Genomic DNA, 18,019 nt, shown 5'->3' with positions numbered 1-18,019 from the left:
TCTTTGGGAGTGGAGAGTCGTGTCGTCACTAGGAAATTGTTTAAACTAATACCGAAGCTTGACGTCGCTTAGGTTGAGAAAGACGCTTCTCTAGAAAGCTCGAGCCACATTGCGGCGTGTTATCAGTTATCTATACCGATAAGAAGATAAGCAAAATTCTAGGGGTATTTCTTCCCCACTATTCTCATCCACTGAAGCTTCTTCTACATCTACCCAGGTAATCATCACAGCTGCCAACTTTACGTACGAATTAGGGCCAGAATGATGTATCGCCTTACTCAAGGAGCGAAATACTCGCCCGAACAGCCAATGTTTTCCTCCTTTCGAAGGTAGGCAACGAGCAGTTATTCACAGACCAACGTGAGCGAAGAATAGTTGTAATATACAGTGACCTTTACGCTATAAGAAAACTTCAGAATCAAATCATAAGTCATCTCGAATTCTAGGAATTGGTCACTTCAACCAGTCATTTCAAGAAGCGGGAGTACTGGGTATACATCCATATCGAACAAGAATCGATATGATATCGGCGATCGTCAGTAATGATCCCTACGATGTCCGGGGCTAGTGAAGGCACAGCAATCCATCTTACATAATCATATCCCCTTTTCAATTATCTCCGAGTAGACACTTATATACCCTGGTATCCAGCGTCGTAAGCTATAATGCTTTATTCTTGATTGGTATTGTTTCTATACCAGGACCCACAAGACAGGGCGTATACTTAATCAACACAAGCTGGCAGTGTTTGGGTGAGAAGGCGGCCGAGCTCACAGAAGCAATACACTGTAATACATTGACTACACAGATCAGAAGCATGTCTATGAGTCAGCTGCAACTACTGATTGAGCACCATGCCCTGGAATTGTTATCCGCCTCCATTATTATAATTGCAATAACGCTCATCACCTCATCGCGCAGAGGGCCTCCAAGCATCTGGGATCCGATCCCGTTCGTCTTCAACACTATTCAATTCATAAGAAATAACGAAAAGTTCATGAAACGAGCAGAGTGAGCAGTCATTCCGTAATCCCACCCTTAGGTCACTATGCGTAGCTCTAACACCGGGGGTCTCGATAGAAACGCTCTCAAGGATAATACAGTTGTGAAATTCCATCTGGGACCAACGCCAGCCTACTTGGTTGCTCGCCCAAAAAACATCCAAGCTATATTCAGAAACTCGCAATTCATTCATAATGAAGGATCCATGGTCTCTATCACGCTACCTGTACTATATAGGATGACCAAGGAAGAGATCAAACGCTTTGCTGCGGATAAGTCAGGACGAGGGAAGAACCCGTTCCCTGGTACGGAAAATACGCCTAAGAACGAACGGTACTTCTACGGATTCGAACATGTTCATACCGAGTATTTGGGACGCACACAGTATCTCACCCCGCTCGTTGAGCACTTTCAGGATCAGTTATCCCGGTAGGCCTCCCATCTAACCCCCTACGTATGGCGCTACTGACCGTGACGACACTAGCGCCCTAGAAGGATATTCTAGTCAGGAATGGACCACAGTTAGTATTATGGATTTCTGTAAACAAGACGTTACGAAATGTGCCGTGCATACCCTTCTCGGACCAAAGGTTCTCGAACTGAACCCGGGCTTCTTGGACAGCCTCTGGGACTTCGACGACGTCCTTTTCCAGCTAGCGATGGGCTTCCCTAAATGGATAAATTCAAGGCCATATGAAGTGCAAGATCAGTACCTCGCTGCTGTTCAGAAGTATCTTGACTCAGCATGGACGAACTTCGACTGGGACGGGCCTTCTGCTACATCTTATTGGGAACCACACTTCGGTGCCCAGGTCTCCCGCGAGCTAGTTATGTGGCTCAAGGAGAGTGGTTTCAATGGGCCTAACACGGGTGCAGGTGCCATAGCGACTCTAGTATGGGCGTAAGCATCAACTCTAGTGAATACGGCATCGAAATTATATGAACTGACTTTCTTAACCAGGCAAAATTCCAACACAACTCCATCAATCATGTGGACTCTTATGGAAATCATCAAAGATCCATCCCTACTCCAAGCAGTGCGCGAAGAGGTCGTCACAGCTTACGTTACGTCTCCAGAAACAGGGCTGCGGTCACTTGACGCCCAAAAGCTAGTAACGCTACCGCTACTCACCTCGATATATACCGAAACTCTGCGAATGCGCGTCAATTTCAATCTTATACGTCATGTAAGTAAGCCTGTCGTTATGGACGGTTACACAATCCCGACTGGTGCTGCCATACAAGCACCTATGACAGTAGCCCACTACGACGAATCCATCTGGGGAGCGGACCAACACCCTGCCTCGGAATTCTGGGCAGAGCGCCATGTTAAATATACAGAAGATGGGAGGCGTGTCTTTGCGTTGGCTGGAAGTTCAGGTTCATATTTCCCATATGGTACGTCAATGGCCCCTACACAACCCCGGTGATTCAGCTAACTTTCTACACAGGCGGCGGAAACACAATTTGCCCAGGTCGTCATTTCGCGAAGCACGAAGTTATGGCCACTGTTGCCCTTATAATATCTAACTTCGATATTGAATTTTTGGAATGGACTCAACTTGACGGGTCCCCGTCTGATCGCCTGCCCCGGAATGATCCACGGTATTGTGGAGCGGGGGCTATGCCTCCTGATCGGGATATGAGGATTAGATGGAAGAGGATTACTTAGGCCATACTTAGGCCATAATTCAATGTGACTGCTTGTTAGGTGACTACTTGGTCGACTGCGTTCGGGTATCGTGTGGTCGGCGATAGTGGGGCAGGGTACTAATCCTACACTGTTCGGAATGGGTGCCGCCTAAGCAGCTTAGCGTTATGTTCTCTAAGGCGATTCGCTAGCAAAGGGGAGAATGGAAGATACTCGTTCTTATTTGAATTGAATGCGGCTTAGGAGATTTCAAGGACTTGGCGTTGGAAATTTCTACCTAGAGTAGACATTTTCAGGGGTGAAGGATGACTAATGTGAAAAAAATAGGGGCTAGATGTACCTAAGTACCTAGTTCGATTATTCGCGAACCTTAGGTTTTATAATCTCACAATCCTAACTATTCCTCAGGTTTTCCAGAGTATTTGGATACGAGATACTTAAGAAAGGCTATCGAATCAGTTATTCTTAGACAAATGGTAACACAATGCTAAGGTCTCAGCCCCTAGGTAGGGTTCATTGTGTCGTGCTCCTCAGGTGAAGACATCAAGGTCCGTGTACGTTCTTAGGATTTTCCTGATCTTTCCTGCCTGATTGTATCAAAAGGCTCATTGGAATGTTCTGGTAGGTGCCCCAGGGTGGAAAACAAGGTTAAGTGATTTATATAGCGGTATAGGTACCTAGGTAGGTAAACAACGTATGATAGCAACAAGCTACTCCCCAGTTATCTCGCCAGCTCGAGTCATTTTCTTCCCTAGGATTATCCACACGCATCATAGCTATAATATTCATCTTTTCATCTTATTTAGAGAATGCGGCACCAAACAGCACACTGGAATCCTAATCCCTGTCAGCCCTGTGAATCCGCCAAGGCGTCGTTCTTTGAACCCTCCTTCTTCACCACGGTCGTCTTCGTAATTTGGGAATTTATTTCACTGCCCAAATCAAGGAAACGTTTGGCCGCAAGAATGAGCTGTTCCCGATTATAAATTATTGGGTCCCAAGGAAACGCATATTTCGATTCCTGTAGATGGTAATCGTCTGGCTCATTTTATGGATTGGTGAATCGATTATGCTACCTCCGATTTGCATTTTAAAAATGAGCCGATGGCTTTTTGAGGACGTCAAGACAGACGACCCCCGCGCGAATCAACGAAATAGATGTACGAAAAAATAAATTAGCCAATTATGCCATGGGTGAGCCTACCCGTAGCAGGCGTCCTTAGCATAGTCGATTCACTGCTTAATACTCGGATTGCCTGTTAATGCTATGGGGAACCGATGGGATAAGGGTGTTTTTAGCGGGGAGAATCATGACAAGCATTTTATGCACCTATAGCTATATCGGGGATTTACAGAGCGGCCATGCGTTTATATCCTTATTGGTAGATGAAGATAGTTCCTGATCAGACCGTACACGCCAAAGAACTTTCCTTGCTGTTACTTTCCTCGTAGAATCTACGTGGATACTCTTCCTGATAAACGAGGTGATACGCCCGCGAAGTCATAATAAAGACATTCTATTTCAAAAATACCTGGATACTCGTGGTTCAGAGATCTAACCTTTACGCATAGTCTCCCATAAAAATATTGTACATATTGGTCCTTGGTTAGCCCTTTTGTGTTTGTGATTGCTTCTCTGCGCTGCATTCCTCTGTTTTGTTGAACCAACATCTAGTCATCCGCCATATGGAAAATCTATTCTATATTACGACCAGAACGACCTATTTTTGGTGAAAAGATAATAGTAGGTGTGAATGAGGCGGAATGAACCAGAACGCTCTGGCATACGGCGTTTTCGTTTCCATAGATATTAACAATATTATAACCGGGGGGTTGAATCATGTCTCCAGAAGTGAGATAACAAAACGACAAGAAAATAGGTATGATATATAATTCAATTTGCCCTAATTGTATCTGTATACGAACGAAGTCGTGGACGACTGCAAGGAAAAAGATAGCCTTTAGAATTCGGGTTCGTTTCTTAAGGCGTTTTTGCAAGTGAGTGCGATTTCTTGTAACAAAAACGACGGCGTAAAATAATGACCGAGATGAGGTCCTCTTATTGGTTCGATGGTGAAGTAGTGGTGAGTGATTTTGATTTGCTAACTGTGATAGACGTGTGGGTAGAGAATAAGTCCTCTGAATCTTGGAGATAAATTTGTTGTCTCCCAGCGAACGGTCGTGAGTCGCCAAGGTGGCGTTAGTTTCTCCAAATCGGTGTTGGGTAGTCATTATGCTATGGGTAGGAATAATATCGGGGTTTCCAATAGAATCAACAGGAGATTAGTGTTATAGTAAACAACTAGTCACCTATAAAAGGTAATGGGAAAGCGAGCCATTTGTATAGGAATTGTGAAGACTGGAGGCGGAGAGAGCTTGGCTATGCCTTGGTGGTTGTTCATCCAGTGTCCTAAAGAAGTACCAGCCCTCACCGAATTTGGTAGTCCACAGGTCCCTAGGCATTTCAGCTTTAGCCATTCGAGGAGGGCTACAGGGCACGAGAATAGGTGGGAACTAAGGTTGCTATAGGCTCACAAGCAGAAAGTAGAATTATGTGAAATTAATTGCAATTTCGAAAGAACCTGGTGACTTACGCCCCTATTAGGTAAAATCCATATATAGGTAATTGTCGTACGCGGCTTGTCGTTATTACTAAAAGACACCATCGGATATCAGCTGCTTGAACGTTTGGACGTAGCACATTGAATCCATAGCGCCTGCGGAAATTTGTGTGGTTGTATTCCCATTTCCACTTGTTTTACTCTTGTTCCCGTTGCCAAGTTGACGAATCTTATTTGAAATACCGTTTGTCCGGCTTTCGTTACCTTGGCCAGCCTGCAAAGTAGTGTTGTACTCTCCTTCGCTATTTGACATATTTTCTTCAAGGCTGGCGCTTGCGGAAGCCTGGTGTTTGTGATCAATGATTGCCGCATTTATCATTTGAACAATGTTGTTCGCTACCTGCTGGTACCCTGGGTCCTCGTCACTGGCGAATTTGCAGATATTTCGATGGTCAGCGTCTAGTCCTATCTGCTTTTCGCGAGTACCGGGCAGCCCAAGGACTGCAGAATCATGGTCCACGACCTTTATATTCCGGGATTATCAGTTTTATATTAAAGACGTTGGAATATGGTGATACTTACGACTCCAAGTCGAGTTAAAGGCCGGGTTTCGTAAAAAGATAAAATTTGGAAGTTTTCGAGGAGTTGACGAAAATCATCCGTGATGATTTTTAAAAACGGCGAATCTTCTTTCAAAGCACCCATAAAAGTATTTCCGGGGTTCCCCAATATAGCACGAACAACCTTCGCAATGATATCGCCTATACCCGCATGTTTTCCCCCTCTATGTGGCGTACCAAAGAAGGCAACCCCAAATGTTGATCTCCCGAGCGCCTCGTAAGTATTGTCGGTCTTAGCGAGGACCAAAGCCTAGCGTAATTAGAATCAATACAGAAGTTACTAAACATCGGGTCCGACGGACCTCGCATGCCACCGAAACAACTTACTCGCTTTACGATAATTCCACCTAGACTGTGACAAATAAATATCAAGGGACGATGAGGGTCTCCCTACTTTAAATAAGCTATGTAAGCATTGCGGGTAAGGAGTTATACTTACGCGCCGTAATTCATCCAGCTGGCTTAGCAGGTTTTCAGCTTGTTCCCGAACGCCGGAAGCTGCAGTTTGAAATACTACGTTTGAATTGTACCCGAAGAGTAATATTCTCGCATCGGGGGCCTGGGTTGGGAGGAAATCTCTGAGCCATAACTTGCTCTCAGTAGTCCACGTGGCTTCTGCGTGAGCTTGTTTGTCGAGGGGATTGAGACCATGAACAGCAACGATACTAATTCCATCCTATCAGCGGGCAGTCATGACAATGAATCCGAGTGTACGTACTCGACGGTTGGCCGCGATGGATCAACGAGGACTCGCACAAAATTTCTCGAGCTGTTGTTCATCTTTCGAGGCCTTATGGGATTCCACCATAACATCTTCGGAATAGATAGATTTGGATTGAATTTATAGAATGAGGCGCTAATGTTCTACAAACGAGACAAAGATGGGGCATGAATTCACACATCTTTCATTCATCATGCCTTGATCACATTATATACCTGGGTATATATATATGTACGTTCAATCCAGCGGGTAGCCAGAATCATGTAGATGATCGTCATATCCTTTACCGACGCAGCGCCTAAATTAGGTAGACAATTACCACAACCGTTACCGAAACGTCTCTTGCTGCTACATGGGCTTAAATGCGACCAACAACTCTACCCTACACAGTCAGCTGATTCGTCGAGGTGAGCCAATCCAATATACCTACCTAGGTACATAAAGTAGCAGCGACTGAAATTGGATCTGAATCCAGCCTAGTATCCCAACCAAACATATCCGCGTTATGTTTCCGCTGTTCTTTGGACATGGTAGAAATTAATGTCGTGGTATCAATGAATGAATGAATGGTTTCTATTTAGGTTGAAAGAGATACCAACACTCTTACTGGAAATAGAAATGAGAAGCGCCTCGCGGCTATGTACATGCACGTTTCGCACTTGAACAAATCACAAAATGACGAGTCAGAAAAAAAGCCACAATGCTACCTAGGCAGAAGGGCGTCAAAAAAAGTGCCCACCGTTTTATTAGTACGGCTTTTAACTGTGCCAGATGGACTACCTCATTGGTCGAAAATTATACAGTATCATAATGTGAGACTTCGCATGGTGGGCAGTTTTTTTGACGCCCTTCTGCTAGGTACACGAAGTAGGCCGGTCTTCTAGCTATTGCATAGAGGCGCCCTCCCCTACGGGCACCCCGTGCCCCACGCCTTAGCCCTTCATTGGCGAGGTAGACGGTGCATGTTTTTCTTGCTTTTTTCATTTCATTTGAGTGCTTGTTTAGCAACCAGATAAGCTAATTGCATACACAGTGGTTTTGTCGTAGCACAGCGAGCCTGCCTGTCCAAGCCCACGTGGAGGAGTTTAAAGGGGCACCAGGGACGAGTGGAAAAGCTTTACGATTGATTTTGCCTTTCAACCTACTCAATATAGACACGTTCAAAGTCGCTCTGTTGTAGAATTTGCCAGTGAGTTGCGATTGCTCATTCACTCATTAGTCTCTAAACGCACACAGCCCCGGCACACATACACTTATGGAGAATGTCCAAAGTGAAGATAGGGCATGGGATCGAGAGCCACCTATTCCTCCACGCAGCTTAGTAACGATGCAACCTAAGATACTCGGCAATAATCCCCACGAAGGCTTATTGACGGGCCCCGAAGGACTCCACCAACGGAACTATTATCCGTTGAAGGTAAGCAAGAAGCCCAATAAGACTCACAACTCTGACGAATAATACTAGCAGGGCGAGCCTCGGTACGAGAACGAAGCATGGAATCGCGGAGACAACAATAATACAAGTCAATATGGGGGTGGGAACCGTAGTCAGAATACGGGCAATGAGAATAGTACTGTTCAGCATCATGACGCGGGTAGGGAGAGCGGTAATTGGTGGTTTGGGGGATCTATCATGGCAATTATCTCCCTTGTAGCAATTGTTGCCGTACCAATGTCTTTATTGTCATGGAGGTGCATCAGCTGGTGGTTTTAGTAAAAGATCGCTCCATCTCAGGTCGAGTTATGTCGTAGAGTATACGCAGTGCACGGAATCTCGTTGATAATGCACTGGAGGATCTATCTATGCTAAGAAACAGAAACACTTGCACGAATAGATCTCTCGGTAATCTAGGTACCCAACATGTCCTTGCTCTATGGATGCATGGTTTTCTATAGGTTTTCTGATAATTGTTAGTCGAATATTGTACCAAGACGACCAAGAAGGTTAATAAAAGGCGTACTTACATAGGAGGAAAGTCAAGTAAAGAAATCTCTAGTTGCCCAATACCGATTCCCGAAGGCTGCCAATTTTTTGTTCCCATTCCCAAGCTTTACTGCTGTCACAGCTCTTATCTAGCTGTTCCTCTCTACCTTTAGGGGATATGCCTCTTCGATAGCGATCACCAATCTGAATAGTCGCGTTCCTGTTGCCTAAAGTCTCGTTATCATTTTCCGTCCCCGCTTGGCCTGCAATATTCTCGTCCCCAAGGCTCATGCGGCTTTTGTTGCAGGAACCGAACTGAACAGTTGTGTTTTTGTTCCCTATGACCGTACTGAAATGTTGTCTTTTTCGTTGATATGTGATGTTGAAATTCCCTTCGTTGTTGCTATTGTTGCCGTTACCTTGCTGATGTACCTTGTTATAATCGCCGATATTCACGCTTTCATTTTTTTCGTTACATTCGTCATCGTCCTGGGTAGGGTGATCCTGGCCGATGTTTTTAAGCAATGCAAAGATACCCCCAAAAAACTTCGAGGCTATGCCTTCGAGCTCGTCCCCCTTTGCGGCAAGTGTGACCGACGCCGAGTCCATGGCGTCACTCTCATGTATGTCAGCAATGTTGACGAAGAGCCTTAATGACACAAGGAAGTTATCCTTACAGCAAGAGATATGAGTACCTAGATGATAATCAGGATATTGATAATCATATAAATATTTTACTCTGGTTACCCAAATGAATGATTATCTACGAGAATATCTTTATGGATGGTAAGGCTGGGAATGAGGAGTTAAAGAAATCTCCCTCCTTTCTACTACCATTGGACGGACCTTGAAATCGAAGATTTGGCGTATGCTACCTAGGTACACTTCTAGACACTGTATAAAGGCTAGGCAGAACCATCGTACCAACTGACCTGCAACTTTTAACTTATCTTGATACTATCTATTCACTCTAGATGTTAGATTACCTAGGTATAAGCGATCCTTTCGGTGTTGGAATTGGCCGCTTCTTCATCGGGATGGGAATGGCTCTAAATAGAATTACCTGTGCCGAGGGGAAGTTCCTACTCGGATTCCGAGCCTCTGGTGCCCAGGCTATGATGTTATAGCACGTCTTCAGCAACCTACAGGGGGGTCACGGCGGCAACGCGGTATCAGATGAGCTTCTGGTTCGGTGAGTTCCTCCATGTGATTAGTGTGCGTTAATGCCCACATGCTTCTGAAGGATCTGCAGGTGTCCGCCATGTCTCGGCACCACGATTAAGGTATAACAGTGTGGTTCTTGGGTACTGTTGAATCATTGTCTGAGCGTTGTTAGCGGCATTCTGTGCGACCTATCCCCCTTTTTACGGTATGATTGAGCGGCAGTCTGTCCACTTGGGTATAGTTTGATCCACATTCTAAAGGACGAAAGCCACTCTATCCTATATATATGCCTAGATATGTATTATCTTAACCCCTTCATAGATATGTGGACAATCCTTCAAATAGAATAGATACTAGAAGGCACACGGGTGTGGTTGAACTTGGACTTGCGATATTTGGTGATACACACATTTTACTATGCATCTGGGTGCTAAAAGCATATACCTAGATACATGTCTGGTAAATGCCTAAAGGAGTAAAGGCCATTCCGTTTTGAGGCTTTTCAAAAGGCAACGTAGCATTTTCCTTCGGTACCTACATACCTACCTAACCTAGGTACATATTAAGCGGTATTGTTTTAATTTTCCGACATGGTGGCCGTTGATGTCGGGAGAGAAATAGATGGGTTGGCATGACTAATAGCCGTAGCTAAGCTTTTCGGCACTGCAAGTTTCCTCTTTAACCGAACTATAAAATTGCCTCAAGATCCATAAATTCAAGTGGTTAATCTCCTAGGTACGTCTAGAACTGAGCCGTTAACATAGCCTGCGACATTGTTCCTTTTTGTCGGATCGTTAGATCTATCTGCGGGGGAAGAAGGGTCTCGCGGAGCTTGACCTGCCTTATTAGGTCCTGCATGCGGGAGGAAATTGCCACCATGACAGGCATAGATAGTACGCAGATACCTGATAGGCCTGTGTATTATCTACAAAGTGATTTATATACCCTCCAAAAAACGCCACCTGCAAGATATTGATGCTGCGGCCTGATTTTGAGCGCTAATGAAAACAATGCATATACGCCGGTTACTGCTAGGGGTTTGCCTCTGTGCCGACGCGGTTTCCGCTGCGACACTGACATCCGAACCTGGTGATATCGCTGTCATACCATCGTGGGATATTCAATCCTCTGAAAGAGTCGGCGGGGACCTCGAGACGTTATCCCAGCCTGGAATTGACACAAAGACATGGCACGAAGTCGATAGTTCTCGTTCTACTCTTATGGGTGGCCTCACCAAAGCCGGCGTCTATCGTGAGAATGGGCTATTCTTCTCAAATGCTCTAGAGAGCTTTAATTCGAGCCAATTCAATGTTCCTTGGATATACAGGAAGGAATTTACCCTTAATCCGAGCCCCGGCCAGCATTATCATCTCCAAACCCACGGAATAAGTTCCAGCGCCGACATTTACGTTAATGGCAAGGAGGTTGTGAACCGTAAGGCCCAGGCAGGTGCTTACGTTGGCACTATCTTCGAAATCACCAACTTCACAGAAGAGACGAATGCTGTCGCAGTGAAGGTTTACCCCACCAATTACAATTACGACTTCTCGCTTGGTTTCGTTGACTGGAATCCCTACCCCCCGGATAATGGCACAGGCGTGTGGCGCGATGTGGAGATTAAGCAGACTGGAGCGGTGATCCTAAGCCCTCTTCGGATAACGACACAAGCCAATCTACCTGTCGGCCACTCGAGCGCTCTTGTGACCCTCAAAACGACCGTGACTAACCTCGAAGACCACGATTACGTCGTTCAATTAGCAGGAAACATATCTCTTGAGGGAACAGACCAGAGCTACAAGCTAGGTGAGACGGTCAGAGTACTTCCACGTCAATCTGTCGATTTAGTCCTAGAAACGGCGATAAATGAACCGGCGGTCTGGTGGCCAAAGCAATGGGGTGATCAGCCACTATACACGGCTCATCTGACTGCCACTGCCAACAATTCCTTGTCTGATAAAGCCGAACGGGCCTTCGGTATTCGCCAGGTGACCGCGGGGCTCAATGACTACAATGACACTTTGTTCTACGTCAATGGCTACCCCTTCCAGGTCGTCGGCTCCGGCTACTCGGCAGACATATTCCTGCGATGGGACAGCGAGAAGTTCACCTCGCAAGCTAAACTATTGCTTGACTTGGGTCAAAACACCGTCAGATTAGAGGGCAAGAATGAACATCCTGAATTATACGAGATTGCAGACCGTCTAGGCTTGATGGTCTTACCAGGCTGGGAATGCTGCGACAAGTGGGAAGCATGGTCTTACAACGAGGACCTGGCCGTCAAGTCAGTGTGGACGGCTGCAGATTACACCATCGCGAACAAGAGTATGTACCATGAAGCTCTCATGCAACAGAGCCACCCTAGCGTGCTGGGATACCTTGTTGGAAGCGATTACTGGCCTGACGACAAAGCTGCGGAGATGTACTACTACTCTCTCAAAGCGGCAGACTGGCAGATGCCCATCGTTGCGTCGGCGTCGGAGAGGGGCTACCCTAAGGTTCTAGGACCCTCGGGATTGAAAATGGCAGGACCTTATGACTGGATCCCACCCAACTATTGGACAGATACCGAACCTGCAGAAGATCGCTATGGCGCTGCCTTTGGCTTTGGTTCCGAGCTTGGTGCCGGCGTTGGAACGCCAGAACTTAGTAGCCTGAAAAAATTCCTGTCGGAATCAGATCTAGACGATCTATGGAAGAAACCTAACAAGGGACTCTACCACATGTCCACCAGTGTATCATCCTTCTATAACCGCAAGATCTATAACGAAGCTGTCTGGAAGCGTCTTGGCGCGCCTTCTTCGTTGGATGATTACCTCCTCAAGGCTCAGATCACGGACTATGAAGCGACGAGAGCTCAATTCGAAGGGTTCGCTTCTCTATGGAACGCCGAAAGACCTGCGACCGGACATATATACTGGATGTTGAACAATGCCTGGCCGAGCTTGCATTGGAACTTGTTCGACTACTACTTGCATCCTGCTGGCTCATACTTCGGAGCGAAGGTTGGTGCTCGGAAAGAGCATGTCGCGTATGATTACAATGGGAAGCTTGTGTACTTAATCAACCGTTCGATTATCGGGAACAGCTCGAGGACAGTATCAGTTGAGGCAATTGACAAGAATGGCAAGTCAATTCATAGCCAGAAGAAAACCGTTCAGACCGAGGCGAACACTAGCAAGCAGATCCTTGACCTTTCAGATGCCTTAAAATCGATCACCGACGTTGTATTCCTCCGACTCATCCTCTCTGACGACGAGGATAATGTGCTAAGTCGAAACGTTTACTGGCTGGCCAAGACCATTGACACCTTGGACTGGGATAATTCGGATTGGTATTTCACGCCAGTAACCAAATACGCCAACTTCACAGCACTAAACAGCTTGCCGACCGCTGACGTCTCGGTTGCATTTGCGACACCGGCAAAACGAGATGAATCGAATGTAGGACAGGCAGTCGTACTCGAAAATCACTCCTCCGTACCCGCGTTCTTCATTAGCCTCAACCTCGTCGATGATGACGGTGAGGATGTTCTACCTGTATTCTGGTCAGATAATTACGTCACCCTATGGCCCAAAGAAAAGCTCGTGCTGCAAGTTGAAGGCGAGGGAGGCGCTTCAGTACAGGTCAGGGGCAAGAACATTAAGAAGACGGAAGTATATCTATGATGGATTGGTGGGATTTGAAATGGAAATGGGAAAATGGTTATTATTCGTAGGGCTTGTAATATGAATTCTTCAGGTGACGGTGGAGCTCGCCATTCACCCTGTGCCTATTTTCTAGCATATAATTGTCACCTTTAGCGATTATGTGCATATAAATTAACATTCAATTGATATTTTGTGAGCGAAATATCTTACTTACATTATTTTCCTCGACGAAATCAACATGGAAACATCACCGGCTCCCATTACTATTGCTAGCTCCTCCTTTCGTCGGATCCAAACCCCAGAAATCACCAGGGCCCCACAGCGTCCTCTCAATAACATCGCGCCGCGGATGAAACCAGACGCCGGGATCGTCAGGTTCGTCTTCATCACGGAATGCAAGGATGTACCCTGCCTTCTTGACGACTTGCCGCGATTCGAAACATGCATGCGCCAGCGGCATTTTCAGACTCTCCCGCTCTAACAACTGCATCTTGAGCCCCGCTGAGGCATACACTAATGCGTTGAAGACTCGAGGATCGGGTAGTGCATAGTGCCAAATCATCTCACGGAGCTCGGTGGGGAGGTCCGTAAAGCTGGTTTGGGGTGGCTTATTGCCTGCTTCCGCTATCGTGTTGGTTGCCGCCACTGAATCATCGATCTGTGGGGGTTGGGGGTGAGGATTCTCATCCTTGTTCGTGAGTGAGAGGTCTTGGATATTCAGTTCGGCGCTGCTATGAGTGCTAGATGTGCTAAGTTTCGCCATAATTGATGAACTTGTCTGAACATGATGAGTTGCGAAGAGAAGATTAAGAGAGAGAATGGACAGTTAGTCACGATGCCGGCAATTATTAGCGAATGGTTAATTACATACATCTTCAGCAATTATATTATTAAGCATAATATTTGCTTTTCGAAGCCTCTAAATAATGAACGTGCCAACTCAATTTGCTCTTTTCACCATCTTTCTCATCAATCAACTCCTCATTAGTATCAACGAAGTAGTCATTCATATAGCTCGCCTTACTCGTAATCAACCCCAGATATACGACGACTAGTTATCAAAATGATTCAGCTTTATTCGGTTCTAAGTAACCATAAGATTTTACGCCGTATTCCGCTCCACTAATATCCTTAGAGCTTGGAGAGGGGTTCCATAAACGTAAGCCGACACGACGAGCCAGCTTCACCAGCCCTACCTATGAACACTCAGCCAAGCCGAGAACCTGGTTTCTCGAGATCCTAGCTCTATGTAGGTCCAGTAATTCCTAAAGAACCTTTGAGGCGGTAAGTGTGGTAAATGTCTAGGTTGTGGATGGAATATTCGGCACTCTAGCGGCGCAGCCCTACAGAAGCGGCACCAAGAGTGGTTCAATATTACAGCTATCGACCGATTTTTGAAGATCATTCGTAGGCAGCATATCAAATTTTTGATCATATTTAGCAGCCTCATCTCCTTGTTTTTTCCCATATACTTTCAGGAAGCTAAAAGTAATATACTACCATAATATTCTCCCACAATTGAAAGGGGCTGAATGGACTCAAAACACGACTTTGTCATTGTTGGCGGCGGCCTAGCTGGTCTAGTCGTCGCCGCGCGCCTTACCGAGGACCCCCAAACCACAGTTATAGTCCTCGAAGCTGGAAGCGATAGCACCGTGGACCCCCGAGTTCGCACTCCAGGCCTATGGCCTTCGCTTCTGGGTTCAGAAGTCGACTGGAACTATCACAGTGTACCTCAGGTTAGAACGAAGGTAGATGACTAGAAAACCCCAATAGCTAACTTGCGAGTTAGAAAGGACTTAACGGCAAAGTCGTCGCCTGTTCCCAAGGGAAGTTATTAGGGGGATCAAGTGCTATCAACGGTCAAGCCTTCGTAGCCAACTCGAAGGCGGCGATTGATGTTTGGGCTGAATTTGGCAATCCGGGGTGGGACTGGGAAACCTTGGCACCCTATTATAAGAAATCACATACCCTTTCGCGCCCTTCAGCCGCGACATGCGATGTCCTACGTCTTGGCTACATCGATGATGCAGTAAGGGGCACCGACGGTCCTATTCGGGCGTCGTTCCCAGACGGGATTGACGACCCGTTACCTACCGCTTGGGTGGATACGATCGCTGCTCTTGGCTTCCCCGCTTCCGGGGATCCGTTCTCAGGAGAGTTCACCGGTGGCTATGTCAACGCCATGAACATTGATCCCAATTCAAGCATGCGTAGCGATGCAGCTTCAGCGTACCTCGAGCCTGCCAAGGGTAGAAAGAATTTACATGTCGAAACCGGTGTTCTTGTCGAGAAGATCGTCTTTGACGAGTCGGGAAGCGTACCGAAGGCAGTTGGCGTGCAAGTTCAAAAGAATGGGCGCGCTATCGTGGTAGACGTAAACAAGGAGATCATTCTGGCGGCTGGGGCTTTTGGCTCACCTAAGCTACTCGAATTATCCGGAATTGGCTCTCGAGTACGACTTGAGAAACTTGGGATACCTGTAATTGTTGATAATCCCAATGTTGGCGAGAACTTACAAGATCACCCGAACGCAGGGGTTAGTTTTGAAGTGGTGGATGGTGTCAAGACGATGGATGATTTGGCCCGACAGGTTCCCGAAGCTATCGCTACCGCAATGCAGGATTATGCAACTAAGAAGACGGGGCCATTTTCCGTTGGCGGAAACTTCGCTGGTTCAATGCTACCCGTGGTCGATTTCGTGGAAGGACCTGATAGTGAACAGACATTAAAAGATGTTCTAGACCTCTCGCAGGAGGTCCCTACGCCAGACTCCTTTTCGTCGCAACACGCTTCATTCGTCCACTCGTTACTTAGTAAGCGGACGGAGGGCGTAGGTAACGTGTTTACTTTCCCCGCCTACGGTAATTTCATCCACGAAGGCGATGGGACCCATGTCGTTCACCAGGCTCCTAGCTCAGGCAACTTTTTAACAATCGTCGCCGCTATTCTCTTCCCGTTGTCGCGCGGTAGCGTACACATCGCCTCGGCTAACCCGGCAGACGAACCCATCATCGATCCACGGTATCTCGAACACCCACTAGACCTCGATATTCTCGCTCGATTCGTCCGCTATCTTGACACAATTGTGCATACTGAGCCGCTTAGTCGTTATCTCAAACCCAATGGTCGTCGTGGTTACGGAGCGCCTACGGACTTACGCGACCTAGCGCAAGTGAAAGGATACGTAGAAAAGGCGGCACTAAGTTGTTATCATCCGACGAGCGCGTGCGCTATGCTACCTCGCGAAAAAGGTGGCGTCGTGGATCCCAAGTTAGGCGTTTATGGCGTTGAGGGGCTCCGTGTGGTTGATTCGAGCATCATGCCAATTGCGACAAGAGGAAATCCCCAGACAACGGTGTATGCGGTCGCAGAGCGCGCTGCTGATTTAATCAGGGAAATTCACAATATCAATCTCTAGAGGGTATATATTAATATATAATAAAGTCATAATTTACCTCTAGCTGATCGATTGTTAGGTACCTCCCGTCTTTTTTTTATCCTAGAGGTTACCGCCTCCTTCTAGATTCTAGAAACCCCTACTTCTATCAACATAAATTCAACACTTCAATATCAGACCTAGCCGGAGACATCTAATCAAAGAGGTTTCGCGAGTACGTGATCATTGTGAGTGCACCCTCCAAGGAAAAATCCAGCCTCTCCCACCTTTTTATAACCCAATTTGTAGTAAAGTCGTTGCGCATCAGCGGCATTTCTACAATAATCTAGTCAGCGCATCCCGTATAGTGCCCATGAATTGGGGCGAATCTTACTCCCAGACTGTCAACCATAACGTCTTAACACCATCGGCTCTGGCTTTAGCTTCGACAGCCGCGATGAGCTTACTCCCGATACCCCTACCATGGGCCGAAGTATCCACATAAAGTCTCCGTAGCTCGGCGTGCGTCGAAGGGTCACCCTCAATACTCGGGTCCGTATGCCCACCGACGAGTTGTACGAAGCCAAGGACCTTGCCCGTCTCGTCGCGGGCCACAAATGTGTTGATCTTGGTTTCGTGCGAAGTTGAAAGGTCCGCCTCAACGGCTTTCGCCGAATACGTCTCCGCTAAAAACACAGCTAAGTCATCGGGTGGGACCGCGAAGCCGAAGCTTGTGGTAAAGGTTTTGGTTCCGATCAAGGCTATCGCCGGGGCGTCGGATACTAGCGCATCGCCAATAACCACCTCATAACCCGATTTTGCGGGTAATTCCGACGCCGCGACGACGGACGGCACTTTTGTGGTCATTTTTATCAGCGGGGGATGATGCTATTGACGAATGAAGAATGAATGAATTTGGGTCCGGATTTCGCTCGGGGAAACATTTCTTATATGGATTAAACCAACAGGAATTCATTAGTGCAGTTTTAGTCGTCCGATCTTCGGGTTTTCGGTGACTCGATACTGCCTCTTTTCTCCGGTTTCTCGACATTCAATTCGACCCCCTGCTAAAATCTTGAGATACATGGATAGTCGCGCCCTGCAATTGTCGACCACTACAAAGACAATTTGTGACATTTCTACCCAGTTAGATAACTCCTAACAATTCTAGAAGGCTCCAGAGCGATACTTGGTAAACTATATTAGAGCAACATGATTTTAATGAGAAGTGCAGCATACACGCGAGGTATATCCCATAGGAATGGATAGTTGGTGCCTATAATAAACCAACTAAGACCTGACAGGTAACGCAAGATCGGATGCTTCCCCTATTTATTAGTTCCACTCTAT

The 18,019-nt window shown here is 46.6% G+C and overlaps 8 protein-coding genes across 8 annotated transcripts; 3 read left to right on the top strand and 5 right to left on the bottom strand.

The window, feature by feature from the left end:
• Positions 1-242: 242 nt before the first annotated feature.
• On the top strand, positions 243-3,099 carry F4822DRAFT_400920 (cytochrome P450). The gene is made up of 5 exons (XM_051457892.1): positions 243-1,011; positions 1,081-1,431; positions 1,487-1,903; positions 1,964-2,400; positions 2,454-3,099. The coding sequence occupies exons 1-5, from the start codon at positions 818-820 to the stop codon at positions 2,672-2,674; spliced, it is 1,620 nt and encodes a 539-aa protein (XP_051315888.1). The 5' UTR covers positions 243-817; the 3' UTR covers positions 2,675-3,099.
• A 2,058-nt stretch (positions 3,100-5,157) lies between these two features.
• Positions 5,158-6,852, bottom strand: F4822DRAFT_224746 (uncharacterized protein). The gene is made up of 5 exons (XM_051454051.1): positions 6,553-6,852; positions 6,274-6,499; positions 6,162-6,224; positions 5,797-6,084; positions 5,158-5,737 (listed from the first exon to the last, which is right to left on the bottom strand). Exons 1-5 carry the CDS (start codon positions 6,645-6,647, stop codon positions 5,306-5,308), a joined length of 1,104 nt encoding a protein of 367 aa, XP_051315887.1. The 5' UTR covers positions 6,648-6,852; the 3' UTR covers positions 5,158-5,305.
• A 736-nt stretch (positions 6,853-7,588) lies between these two features.
• F4822DRAFT_400910 (uncharacterized protein) lies at positions 7,589-8,667 on the bottom strand. Its single transcript, XM_051457891.1, has one exon. It carries the CDS (start codon positions 8,141-8,143, stop codon positions 7,922-7,924), a length of 222 nt encoding a protein of 73 aa, XP_051315886.1. The 5' UTR covers positions 8,144-8,667; the 3' UTR covers positions 7,589-7,921.
• On the bottom strand, positions 8,346-9,088 carry F4822DRAFT_443111 (uncharacterized protein; the record flags this gene model as incomplete). Its single annotated transcript, XM_051463071.1, has 1 exon — positions 8,346-9,088. One exon carries the CDS (start codon positions 9,086-9,088, stop codon positions 8,549-8,551), a length of 540 nt encoding a protein of 179 aa, XP_051315885.1. The 3' UTR covers positions 8,346-8,548.
• Positions 9,089-10,252: 1,164 nt separating this feature from the next.
• Positions 10,253-13,423, top strand: F4822DRAFT_224572 (glycoside hydrolase family 2 protein). The gene has a single exon (XM_051454047.1). The coding sequence runs from the start codon at positions 10,645-10,647 to the stop codon at positions 13,306-13,308; it is 2,664 nt and encodes an 887-aa protein (XP_051315884.1). The 5' UTR covers positions 10,253-10,644; the 3' UTR covers positions 13,309-13,423.
• On the bottom strand, positions 13,381-14,243 carry F4822DRAFT_224589 (uncharacterized protein). The gene is made up of 2 exons (XM_051454050.1): positions 13,505-14,243; positions 13,381-13,419 (listed from the first exon to the last, which is right to left on the bottom strand). The coding sequence occupies exon 1, from the start codon at positions 14,051-14,053 to the stop codon at positions 13,538-13,540; it is 516 nt and encodes a 171-aa protein (XP_051315883.1). The 5' UTR covers positions 14,054-14,243; the 3' UTR covers positions 13,381-13,419; positions 13,505-13,537.
• A 195-nt stretch (positions 14,244-14,438) lies between these two features.
• On the top strand, positions 14,439-16,855 carry F4822DRAFT_224574 (glucose-methanol-choline oxidoreductase-like protein). Its single transcript, XM_051454048.1, has 2 exons — positions 14,439-15,029; positions 15,083-16,855. The coding sequence occupies exons 1-2, from the start codon at positions 14,823-14,825 to the stop codon at positions 16,709-16,711; spliced, it is 1,836 nt and encodes a 611-aa protein (XP_051315882.1). The 5' UTR covers positions 14,439-14,822; the 3' UTR covers positions 16,712-16,855.
• On the bottom strand, positions 16,800-17,925 carry F4822DRAFT_224579 (acyl-CoA N-acyltransferase). Its single transcript, XM_051454049.1, has 2 exons — positions 17,064-17,925; positions 16,800-17,005 (listed from the first exon to the last, which is right to left on the bottom strand). The coding sequence occupies exons 1-2, from the start codon at positions 17,534-17,536 to the stop codon at positions 16,888-16,890; spliced, it is 591 nt and encodes a 196-aa protein (XP_051315881.1). The 5' UTR covers positions 17,537-17,925; the 3' UTR covers positions 16,800-16,887.
• Positions 17,926-18,019: the final 94 nt, after the last annotated feature.

Source organism: Hypoxylon trugodes (genome assembly GCF_022578975.1).
Source record: "Hypoxylon trugodes strain CBS 135444 unplaced genomic scaffold F4822scaffold_4, whole genome shotgun sequence".
NCBI lineage: Eukaryota > Fungi > Ascomycota > Sordariomycetes > Xylariales > Hypoxylaceae > Hypoxylon > Hypoxylon trugodes.
Note: the sequence above shows the minus strand (reverse complement) of the source record. Positions and strands in the feature narration are given on the sequence as shown.

Excerpts from the sequence above, each read along its gene's own strand:
- F4822DRAFT_400920 (XM_051457892.1), top strand. The coding sequence starts at position 818 with ATGTCTATGAGTCAGCTGCAACTACTGATTGAGCACCATGCCCTGGAA. Across the intron at positions 1,012-1,080 it reads AAGTTCATGAAACGAGCAGA|AAACGCTCTCAAGGATAATA; the intron begins GTGAGCAGTCAT and ends GGGTCTCGATAG. Across the intron at positions 1,432-1,486 it reads TTTCAGGATCAGTTATCCCG|CGCCCTAGAAGGATATTCTA; the intron begins GTAGGCCTCCCA and ends TGACGACACTAG.
- F4822DRAFT_224746 (XM_051454051.1), bottom strand. The coding sequence starts at position 6,647 with ATGTTATGGTGGAATCCCATAAGGCCTCGAAAGATGAACAACAGCTCG. Across the intron at positions 6,085-6,161 it reads GTGGAATTATCGTAAAGCGA|GCTTTGGTCCTCGCTAAGAC; the intron begins GTAAGTTGTTTC and ends TAATTACGCTAG. Across the intron at positions 5,738-5,796 it reads CTTTAACTCGACTTGGAGTC|GTCGTGGACCATGATTCTGC; the intron begins GTAAGTATCACC and ends CGGAATATAAAG.
- F4822DRAFT_400910 (XM_051457891.1), bottom strand. The coding sequence starts at position 8,143 with ATGATGCTGAACAGTACTATTCTCATTGCCCGTATTCTGACTACGGTT.
- F4822DRAFT_224572 (XM_051454047.1), top strand. The coding sequence starts at position 10,645 with ATGAAAACAATGCATATACGCCGGTTACTGCTAGGGGTTTGCCTCTGT.
- F4822DRAFT_224589 (XM_051454050.1), bottom strand. The coding sequence starts at position 14,053 with ATGGCGAAACTTAGCACATCTAGCACTCATAGCAGCGCCGAACTGAAT.
- F4822DRAFT_224574 (XM_051454048.1), top strand. The coding sequence starts at position 14,823 with ATGGACTCAAAACACGACTTTGTCATTGTTGGCGGCGGCCTAGCTGGT. Across the intron at positions 15,030-15,082 it reads ACTATCACAGTGTACCTCAG|AAAGGACTTAACGGCAAAGT; the intron begins GTTAGAACGAAG and ends CTTGCGAGTTAG.
- F4822DRAFT_224579 (XM_051454049.1), bottom strand. The coding sequence starts at position 17,536 with ATGACCACAAAAGTGCCGTCCGTCGTCGCGGCGTCGGAATTACCCGCA. Across the intron at positions 17,006-17,063 it reads TTATGGTTGACAGTCTGGGA|AAATGCCGCTGATGCGCAAC; the intron begins GTAAGATTCGCC and ends AGATTATTGTAG.